Source organism: Takifugu rubripes, chromosome 20, assembly GCF_901000725.2.
Source record: "Takifugu rubripes chromosome 20, fTakRub1.2, whole genome shotgun sequence".
NCBI lineage: Eukaryota > Metazoa > Chordata > Actinopteri > Tetraodontiformes > Tetraodontidae > Takifugu > Takifugu rubripes.
Genome location: NC_042304.1, coordinates 1,234,197 through 1,245,374, shown reverse-complemented (window position 1 = coordinate 1,245,374; position 11,178 = coordinate 1,234,197). Strand labels below are relative to the sequence as shown.

Genomic DNA, 11,178 nt, shown 5'->3' with positions numbered 1-11,178 from the left:
ATATTGATTTAGCTTTTTTTTTAATTTATCAAATATTTTTTCATGAGGCTGTTGTGACCATTTTTCAGTTGTCTTTTAAGTCAAACCCATTCAGATGACTGAGACCAGAGCGGCTTTCTCCATGATTTTGTCCATGATGGTCTGTTCAGGACAGCAAGGTCTTCTCTGGTAACAAAAGAACATAATCAGAAAAGTAAATCTAGTTTTTGTTTTCAGAAATATGTAAAGAAAATGTCATCCATAGTCTGTTCTCCTTGTGTTATATTAGATCCTCTTTGTTTGCTGCTTCCATTGTTGTATATTATGGTAGAGTTTATATCCAATCATATTTCAGCTAGATTGTTTTGTCACCTTGTATGGAATCTGCATGAGGTGGGCTCCTGTATGCCCAAATTTCAAGTCTGCAACCACGTGGGCCACAACGTGACATGTGCATGTCCTGTGATTGAAAAAGCACTTGTGAGAACCTATCCGTCAAAATATCTGAGCTAAGGTAAGCTAAGGAGATCTGTTAGCTACCAACCTCTATCTCTGTATTTTTTAACCCGTTATGGCTGAAGAAGCGCTAGTTTTGGTTGTAGATATCCCTTTGCCAACTGCTTCTGTTGGGTGGTCATTGTCAGCATTAAAACTTGTGTCAGAAACACGGCCGACAGAAATATGTGGCTGTCGGCATTAGCCTCCACATCCATAGAACAGGATGTATTGACTGATGCTGTTTCCTTCTCATGAAGACAGAAGAAGAAAAGTCAGAATCATTCTTTATTGAACAACACATGAATCCAAAATTTAGAAGCATGAGTGAACAACAATCTTCAGCTCCTGAACATCAGCAGTGATCACTGAATGCCAGTTAAAAATTGGTTCTTTGTAAAGGAAAGCTGATAGACAACAGCTCAGGTACTCGCAGCAGATGGGAACTCCTGGGCTGGGTACTCCTGTAATCCATCAAAGACATTGTGTCTGAATTGCAACGAAAGGTTTTACAAACGCATATAGTACAAATTGTAACTTGCCTCCATAAATCCAGGCATGTCCTGTATGATGACTGCACGATCACTCTCCTGCTGTCTCCTCCGTCTCCTGATGATTAGGATGAGAACAACCGCCACAGTCACCACACAGCCTGCCGCAGCAGTGACGACCACAGCATGTGTAGCAGTATCCTGTGGAGGTCCCTGTGCTGCAGACTTTTTCAGACCATCATCAACATGGACGGCTGCACGAGCCAGGGACTGAGATACCAGCAAAGCAGATATGTCTGAGGAAAAGAAGAACAGTGACGTGACCTAATGAGCTATAGAGTCTAGCTTATAAGCTTGTATCTGCACCTTCTAGACTGAACAGGAAGAAGGCATTGTCTCCTTTAATAAAGTTTCTGCTCTTCAGTCTGTTGTGGGCGAGGAATGAACTGGTTCCCAGGCCTGGACCTCGGTAATAAAAGCTGCCATCAGACACGGAGACTTTTGAACCCACCTTCCTGGGATCATCCCAGTAGAACTCTGTGCCTAGAAGAAACACCTGAATGTTGGTATGTCTGACAACATAATGGTCTACAGCACACAGCAGTCTTCCCAGTACCATCAGAGGACATCTTCCCAGGGTCAGTGGTGACCATTCGGTGCATGTTCATCTGCTGTCTAATGTCAGACTGCTGATCCATCAGCACCATAGTTGCCTGATGCCATGGACACGGCCACTGGAGGTTATGGTCATTGGGTCCTGAGGTCAGGTAAAAGTAGATTCCCATGTAGCCAGGACGGGAACTTTTCCCATTAAGGTAAACACCTACCTATAACCCCACCACACAACATAAAGGAACATGTAAATGTACATTTTCACACTTTAACTCCCTCTTGTGTCATCCATGCAAAGCCTTCTCTGAGGAGGCCTTCTGAGAGCCAGGTCTCAAGTTCTAGCTGCGTGCACTGTTCTGGTGATACAAATACCTAAGCTACATCAGATGGACAAACTGACCAAGCTAGAAGCTAAAAGCTTACAATATGCTAAAAGGCATTGACCTGGAAGGAGTAGCCAGTCGGTGATAGGAAGCGAGGACTATACAGTTTCCTTCCACTGGGTGTGGTGGCCATCAGGCCTGTGATGTTGCGAATGTGCCAGATGTGCTGAGGGCACTCCATAGATGAGAGGTTGATGTCATCCAGAGAAAAACCACCAGTCGATGGACCGTTTCCTCGGATGCCCTCAAAAACCACACGAGCCTTCCGTGTCATGTTCAGAGTGATAGCATGCAGCTCCCAGGAGCCCCGAACACCCCCTGTAAGAAAACCAACCAGATCTATGTTTGTTCTGTCATTGTCACTGCTCTTTTCTCTGATTTAATACATTTATTTATTTTCATTTTAAAAAGAATATTCATGTCAATATATGAGAAGTATATAAATGCCGTTGCCCCACAACAATCAGAAACTTGGCCATATTACTTAATCTGTTGGACACAGAAGTCAAAAAGAGCTGAGTGTGCTTGACCGAGATGTCTCTGTTCTATGTGCTGTTTGTAATTCAGAGCAATTCTGGAGCTTCTCTTTATGTGGAAGGGCAAGAACTACTTCCTGGCCCCTCCACATCTCCCAGTAAAAGTAAGGGAAGACAAATCTCTACAGATCAGGACAATCAATAAATAAATATTTAAATGAATTGTGGAAACAATAGTGTGCGTTTCTAGAATGCCGTTAAGGTTGATGTGAGTACTGGTACCGTATCATCACGCATACCTGTGATCGATCGGATGAGCTTTAGCTTGCTGCCGGGGTCGGCTTGGTCGTAGTCTCGTACCCAGATGTTGAGGACGTCATCGGATGCTCCGCTCTGGTGGAGGAAGAACTGCAGACAGTGGGTCCCAGGTTTGGAGTAAAGCCATTGAGATTCCAGAGATGCTCGGTCAGCAGGTTGAGCAGAGGTTGTGCTGAAGTGCATGAAGTAACCTTTTCCTGAGGAACCACACACAGTATCACAGACAACCATGCACATCTGGACCTTTGTGAAAATACACATTCTTCAAATCATTCAAGATTTACTTTATTCATCCCTGTATGGAAATTAAATACAAGATTTCTTCCTATAAATTCCAGTCATCATATCATTTTTAGAGGCTCTATACTATAAATAAATGGATGGAAGCTTATTATTGCTGGATTCTTTGGCAAACAGCATTGAATAAACCACTGATCAAGTGTGCCCTGCACTTGGCTGTTAATCTTTTTCCCACTCTAAATACCAAAGGATTATCCTATCTTTATGGGCATTGGTCAATCTTCAACAGCACAGCACCCTAAATTCCTGGGCTCACGCACGCCCTTTGGATGACGCTCTAAAGGTAAATTCAAACACAAGAAAACCACCCTGAAGATGACCTGATCAAGGTCATTTCCAGGAGCTTTCTGTTTATATTCATCTCTGGAAGTAAACAAGCAGATGGCCGACAGTCACCTTTGCATTCTCCCATGTTAGAGAAGTCCGTCTGAGGGCCACCATCCACAGATGCACGGCGTTCCCACTTCTTGTTGCCTGCACCCTGAATCATGCCACAGATGTTTTCCTCTTCAAAATGGCAACTTTCAACAAACATGGAGGATTTGGCTGGGAAGAAAACAATATGAGTATGTCAGCCTTTGCCTAACGTTGAACCCAAAGCTCCAACAACCCTAACCTATAGTGCCAGATTGTGTAAGAAGTACCATAAAGTTGGTATCAGCCTGATATTTATTCATTTAATTAATAATTGATATTAATGAATATAAGAACCACTGTCACAAACGTTCCATGTTTTGTGACGGGGGGCTTTTACACCGACTGTCAGAAATATGCGACAAACCGGTTGTGTCATGCAATCGACCGAGATGGCATTTGCATTCCTACCAGTTAGAAAGCTTATGTAAGCCGGTTATATAAGCCACAGATCCAGGAGTCTCTGGCAAGCACTTGTTTCTACAATACAACCATTAATGCCTGTTCGTGCAAATTTGCAACATAGCCATTATTTTTTCAAATAATCAATCTCAGCTTAATTTAGCATCTACTTAAAGTAAAAAAAAACCACGTTTTAAATATACATGTATATAAATTCAGGCATTAAGGGGTTAAAATCTGTCATATTGTAACATACAGACTGATGCACATGCCTGCTTCAGTATTTCTCAGTTTTACTTGACAGACAAAAGAGATCACTGACTGCAGTTGTAGAGATGGCTGATCTTGCTCAGGTCGCCGGTGCTGAAGCTTATCCGCTGACCGATTATGTCCATAAAGTGTGGGATCTTGGTGACGATTGTCGGTTCAGAGCCAGTGGCGAAGGACATTTTATTGTAGTGCATGACTGAGCTGTAGTCATAGGGAACACCAAGAGCACTGGTCATCGTGTCGTCATTCATTTTGAAGTTGTGCTCTTTACCTGAGAGTAACACAAAAGAAAATCAGATAGAACTTAGTCTTTTTGGGCTCAAGATGGATAAAAGGAATCAACAAGTAGAGTTCTTTTGCTCAGTCTGGGCTGAGAAGTGGAGGGTTCTCAGTTTGAGCCCCGGGGCAGACAAAACATGGAAGGTGTTCTGGTAGAAGGGGAAGGTGCTCAGGGCAATGTGGAGGTACCCTTGAGCAAGGTACCAAACCCACAAATGCTCATATAGGGCCCTGTGATGAACTGGGGACTCATCCAGGGGGTGGGGGGGACCTGCCTTCAACCACTGTGGACCCTCCCAGTGACCCCGAAAGGGATAAAGTGGCGAAGAAGACGAGAGTTCTTTTGATGCAAGATCACCTGGCACAATACGATCCCACATGATGTCGACATAGTCATCGCGGTCAGCCCTGGACTGCTCATGCCGTAAGCCTAACGCATGAAGGAACTCGTGCTCAACGGTTGCGACACGATCACAGTTTTTACCAATGGACAGTCGCTGCTTTCCTACCTGCTGGTTACCTACAGAGGAGAAGCAGCTAAAGGGAACACAAAAGAGATGTGCTTTTAACAAAATCAGTCCAAACTGCATGTTGTCCCTCAGCGAGATTTTTTACAGCCAGATAATGTACAGTTTAGAGGGCTGCATCTGTCTCCAACTGTAGTGAACCTCACAATGCTGGACCACTGTTTTCATACCCCAGTGGCAAAAGCAGTTCTGTTGGATTCTTAGCTTTTCCAAAAGAAACACAAATACATGTGACCAATCTAAACCTGGTGCTGATTTGAAATCCAGCTCAGAGGTGCTGTTAGCATAGCTTGCTTCATGTTCAGAGACACTCTCCAAAGGAAGTGGGACTCTTGACTCACCCGTCGCCCTTATACACTGAAATGTAGTTCTGCTCTCCTTTCCATGGTTTGAAATCAATGCAGGTCTTTAGCCTATACTGATCCAAAGCTTTCAGGATGACCCCTTTGGCATTCATGTCTGTAGATGAGACAGCCAACAACAAAGTCGTGAACATCTATAACAGTAAGGGACAGGTGCTAAATATGTGTCCTACCCAAACTGTCCTCCAGGTAATAAGGGATGGGTGTTGGCCAGCGATACCGCTCTCCAATTATGGTATTTCTGTGTGAAGCCTGAGGGAAAAGGTGACTTTTTCCACAGCACTTTTACTGAAGCAGATAATCGCTCCGACATAATTGTAGCATCATCACTGAGAACAAAATTACTACTATACTACTACTGCAATACTAGTACTATTTCTCTAACAGACTGACTTTCTATCTTCATAACAACTGCGACAAAAGAAGGCACCTGTGGGTTTGATTTTGAATTTTGCATTTACAGCCTATGGGAACATGTTGCTGAACCATGAAAGCTGTTGCGTCATCTTCTACTGTAATAATCAGGCTTATAGTTTTTGATGTCATTATAATGGAAAAAGAGGACAAGACAAAAAACCAACATGAAAAGAAAAAACTTTCATTTGAGTCTACATATATGCTGCAGAACGTACTTCATCCAGTTGGATATCTCCTTCCAGCAGGTCCACCCCAGCCACTACAGGACAAAACACAAAACTGATGTCAGAAGATCTGCAAAACTATCCTGTGCTGTAAAAAAAGAGAAGAGATGCAGCCACAAACCTTCATTAATGTCAAGGATGTCCCAGTCATGGCCTTCGTCAACATCAATTTCTACAACGACAGATTTATCCCACATTTGCTATTGTTAGTTTCATTATTAATATTTTTAGTGTTACTGTTTTTATTACTATTGTCTCTGAAAGGTGGTGTGGAGGAGGTTCATTTATAAGTTTCCATTTTCCTGACTCACCTATTTCACCTGTCAGTTTAGCTGCTGCCTGTTAAAGAGATGAGAGAATCAATCATTGGAGACAAGTAAAGGCTGGTCTGAACCCGAGAAGCCTTTAATAACATTAGTGAGTAAAACACTGACCAGTCCCAAACCGAAGAGCAGAAGGCAACACCTGAGCTCCATGGCTGCAGCAGTGATCACAGCTGAAGCTCTGACCTTCCATTTATTATAGAAGACATAGGACTAATGATTAACTCAATTGATTATACAACCAGTAGATCAATTACTAATTTAATACTCTTTCTTAGTTTATTGCAGAACTTAAAGGAGTCTTAAAGGAATCATAAAGTAGTGACCTGACTTTTTTTTACAATTTATTCAGAAGCAACAAGAGATGCATAATTTAGTTCATTATAAAACCAAAATAAACCCGCATATCTGCCGTGGACCTTGAAAATCGTTAGTGAGCCTGGATGTGGGGCTGAAGGGTGTGTTGGGCAGTATTGACCCCTGAGGTGAAGTCAGCAAAAAGGAAGCCTTCTGAGGAGATGTTGCAGGAATACCCTGGCATTATCAACACCACCTCATTTATAATGTGCACATTGGAAACACCCAGTCAGTGATTTGGTTAATCCAATGGAATTTTATCTTAAGTCTGAAGTCCTTTAGTTCATCAGAGGTGAACTTTTTGGGACAGCCTCCTATGGCTGGAAGACTTGTCTGCTGTGCATGAACCTCTGCAACTAGATCTGGAATATGTCCCCCAGCTGCCCTGTGCAGCATCTCTGACCACTTTGACCATGTCTTCCTCAGGGACACTCCAGCCTGAACTGAGGCCATGATCTCTCTGAAGTAAAGAAGTTAAGGTCACCAAGTGAATGGAAACTGAATGTGGACCAGCAGCAAAAGTGGAGGTTTCTACAAGTAATTACCTGATCTAAACACAGGTTAAACTCCATGAGCCACTAGCTCTAGAGGCTCAATATTTGACCTTCTTGGCACCTTCACCTCAACACCTTCAACTGTAGAAGCATGACTAAAAGAACAGCTGGTTTTGATTGTTGAGCATTAAGTGATGATTGTTGGGGACAAATGTGTCAAGGAAAACTTTGAAGCATCTACCGTTGTCTTTTCTTTACTGATACACTAATTCATTATGATATTCCTTTCAAATTATCTATATTTATCATTACAACCAAAATTGTCTCTAGGAGCTTCACATAATCCCAGGACCTGAGCGGCAGGAGTGTGTGTGTGTGTGTGTGTGTTAGATCTCTCTGTTTTATATAAATCCGGCTCTTGGAGCATTATAGTCTCCATGGACCACTTGACAGGACCAGGACTGGAAAACTTACCATGTTAACCATCAACCAGACCCCCTTCCTTTTATAGGGGTTGAGGGTTATCAGTTGTTGTTGGTTAGAAATGGCACACTGGGAGGATCAGGGTGGACTTAAGCAACTGTGGGTTGTTTTAACATCAATAACTTTTGCTTGTTGTTATGTTTTCATGACCCAAAAGTACCCAAAATCTATTTCTTGTTATTCGAAAGTGTAGCTAAGCCTAATAGCCAGAAGCAGACTGTGCCCTAATTTTTCAGTGGCAGAGTACAAGAAGCATCTGCATGTTTGGGGCTTGAAGGAATTTAAAGTAAAAAGATATAAATTAAATGCTAGCCAAAGTAAATGTTGCTGTTTAAAGGCGGAATATGTGATCTTGCATGACATCAAGTAAACACTGTTGGATTGCAATACCTCTTGTGTGTCACTGCCAATCCGCGTGTTCTTTAAATGAAGACTTCAAGTAAACAAATGCCAATTTCAAAATGTATTTACAATAAAATTATTTCAAGATACAAATATTACAGAGCTCTGGGCCAGTTCATAACCCTACAAACAACAGAGTCAATTGTCAGGGCATGAAGTCTGACTGCCTAACTATCCCTTGGCCCAGTCTTTTATAGAACAATATATGTAAATTATTGATGCTAATTCACTCCAATCCAGTCCTTCTTCTTGGATGACCTCATCTTCTTCTTCCCGCCTCATTTGGTGTTGGTGCAGTCCTTCTTCTCCATTATCTTCCCAGATAGCCAGGTCAGAGGTCATTCCTGGCGAGGAACTTATCAACACCAGTAAACTATTCTGTCACGTTTTACGATGGGGGTCTACCACTTTCCTTCTGACTGTCTCCTCCTGGCTCCAACTGTCTAAACAACATTCATGTCAAGGAAGGGTCAACTGACTGCTTATCTTTATTCCATTGATTAAACATTCTACTATTCCTAACTTCTAAAGTGCTTATAACAGAAAACAGAAACATATGGTACAACACATGCTAATAAAATAAAGACAATTCTCTTCAATCCCCCTTTTGGCCTAGCCTACGCTAGGCCAATATAACAATTCATTGACCGCTCCCTTTGCTGTAATCAAGAATAATAGAAGTTTAATCATGGTGCCATCCTCTTTGGATGTTCCTGGATCTGTCCAAGCATTCTCTGTGGATTATCTGCTGGGATACATTGTTTCCAGTGATACCAGAGTTAGGGTTAATGTGTTAGGGTGTTAGTATGTTAGGGTGTTAGGGTTAACATGTGATGTTCACTCTACAACTTCAAAGGGACCAGTCCACCTGTGCTCTGACCACTTTCACTTGATGACTCTCAGAAGAACCCACTCAGCTGTGTGTGGAATTCCTGGATCCTCACTGACTGTGGTTACAGAGGTTGCCTGTTGGGAGAAAACTGAGAGAGTTGTTTTTAGTTGAACAAAATAAGATTTATATTTCATACAAGTGCTGGGCTGGCCTATGGATTTTCTGCTCCTGGTCCCGGAAAGAGAACACCCCACTCGAGCTCAAAGGGGGTGAATCCTGTTCGGGAGCTTAACAGAGCTTCTTACTGACATCAAGGCAATTGGAAGCGCCTGTGTCCATTTCATTCCACTGTGAGCACATATCTTGCCAATTTTGCTCTTCAGTGTTTGATTCATTCTTTCTACCTTCGCCTAACGCCTTCTCTACTTCTTGTAAATCTTTATTCTTAAAATGAGTTCTATTATCAGACCTAATTTGTTTGGGGAAACCATGTGTCGGATTAATCAAAAATTTAATAACACTTTTTGCATCTTCTGCTTTTACGGGAACCGCCTCTGGGCAGCCAGTGTATGCATCCACTGCCACCAAGAGGTATCGGAACCCATTGACTCGGTCTATCATATCGGTGAAATCTATAATTTTCCTTGCCCTGCCATGGAAACTTGCCCTCATGTGGTCGAATTGTTGATTTTACATTAAATCGTGTGCATATTGAACATTCTCTGCATCATTCGTGGTTTCCCGCAGTGTGTCAGGCCGTGGGCCTCTTCCAGAACGGCCTCTACCAGACCAGGCGGGAGAACAGGTCTGCCGTCTGGGCCCCGCCAAATTCCTTCAACTTTCATTGCCCCCCTTTTCCTTCCAAACTGTTTCCTGTGGAGAAGCTTCTTCTTGATCACAACCAAGTCTTTCCCTGTCGTGTCTTGGAAGAATTTCATGAACTGTTTTCTCTGCCATCAACAAATTGTAACTTAGTTTATAACCTGCAGCCTTCTTTGCTGCCTGATCGGCCGCCTCATTACCTTTTCCCTCCAGAGAGTTCTCTTTGCTGTGACCTTTGCATTTATGACCTCCGCTGGTTCAATGAGTGCCTGTGCCAATTGCCTCATATCTGCCTCATTTTTTATAAGAAAGCCTGATGCTGTGTTAAGTGAATCGCTCCCACTACATACGCTGAATCTGTATTGATGGTCACTCTCTTTCCCTTTGATATTTCTAATGCTCTAATAACTGCCCTCAATTCTGCAAGTCGTGCTGACTCTTTACCTGTTATCTTTCCTGTTTCCACTTCCATTTTCTAACTATTGCCTAGGCAGCTTTCAGCCCCTCCTGTGGGTTTCTGAAACAACAGCTATCTGTGAATAGTATTTCATCTGGATCCTTTAACAGCTCCGCCTTGAGGTCTACTCTGATTCTTTCATCTTTCTTCACTTTCTTCTCACATCTGTGTGGTTCACCCTCTCCTATACCATCTGCCATATTTTATCCCTTCATGAGTGTATGTTATGTGTGGTGCCATTAAAATCTTGTCCATCCTGGTCAGTGAGGTCAAGGTGAATGCTGCTGAGCTGACCAGTGATACCACACTATGTGTTGTAAGAACTGTCAGAGCGTAACTAAATGTGCTGTTTTTGTAAAAGTTTTGCTACCCCTGCTACATGCCTTACACTGTATTATCCTTGCATACATTAATACTTTCCTTTCCTCCAGCTCTGAAACAATGCCACAACACCGACACCAGGTGAGGTCTCAGGCTCAAGTTCTCCCCAATAAATGTCCGCCCACACCCCCTGTTCTGGCGAGGGTGTCGGACTCATCAGCATTTGTCCCTTCACACCTTGGTGTGAAATACAGCAGTTCAGTTTCATTCCATTAGGAAATTGCACCAAAATACCTTTATCTCCACACAGAATAGCTGCTCCTGTCCTCACCAGGAGATCTCGTCCCAACAGGTTGATATGGCAATGTGGTGAAATCAAAAAAGGGTGCAACACAGTCTGTCCGGCAAAATGAGTCACTAATGGCCCAGAAAACGGCAGTCTCTCCGGGCTTCCTGAGAACCCCACAAGCTCGACGGTGTCAGATGAGATCGGCTCCGGTGATAAATTCCATGAGATGGTGGAACACTGCCTGGTACCTCCGCGTAGTTGTGATATGGACAGTCCCTTTGCCAATGACCATACCCTTTGCAGGCGTGACACTGATCTCGGCCTAAGTACCCGCCTATCAAGCCGTATTCCTGCCCGCCGTGTCTCCCACACATGCCTCCCCTTGGACTGACCCAATACGGGTTTATCAGAGCAAAATCCTGTTGCGGACATAACTGATCTGGCTGCAC

General features: G+C 43.1%; 1 protein-coding gene across 1 annotated transcript; it reads right to left on the bottom strand.

Moving 5' to 3' along the window:
* Window positions 1–746: 746 nt before the first annotated feature.
* On the bottom strand, window positions 747–6,461 carry mep1ba (meprin A subunit beta a). Its single transcript, XM_029828892.1, has 15 exons — window positions 6,384–6,461; window positions 6,261–6,288; window positions 6,071–6,121; window positions 5,941–5,984; window positions 5,482–5,560; window positions 5,288–5,405; window positions 4,778–4,956; window positions 4,193–4,411; window positions 3,451–3,600; window positions 2,736–2,951; window positions 2,022–2,278; window positions 1,582–1,792; window positions 1,332–1,508; window positions 1,017–1,261; window positions 747–938 (listed from the first exon to the last, which is right to left on the bottom strand). The coding sequence occupies exons 1-15, from the start codon at window positions 6,423–6,425 to the stop codon at window positions 897–899; spliced, it is 2,058 nt and encodes a 685-aa protein (XP_029684752.1). The 5' UTR covers window positions 6,426–6,461; the 3' UTR covers window positions 747–896.
* Window positions 6,462–11,178: the final 4,717 nt, after the last annotated feature.

What these genes read in the sequence shown, in the direction of transcription:
- mep1ba (XM_029828892.1), bottom strand. Translation starts at nt 6,425, where the DNA reads ATGGAGCTCAGGTGTTGCCTTCTGCTCTTCGGTTTGGGACTG. An exon ending in GCTCATCCGATCGATCACAG is followed by an intron (nt 2,279 to 2,735) that starts GTATGCGTGATG and finishes GTTTTCTTACAG; the next exon opens with GGGGTGTTCGGGGCTCCTGG. An exon ending in TGGGAAGATGTCCTCTGATG is followed by an intron (nt 1,509 to 1,581) that starts GTACTGGGAAGA and finishes TGTTTCTTCTAG; the next exon opens with GCACAGAGTTCTACTGGGAT.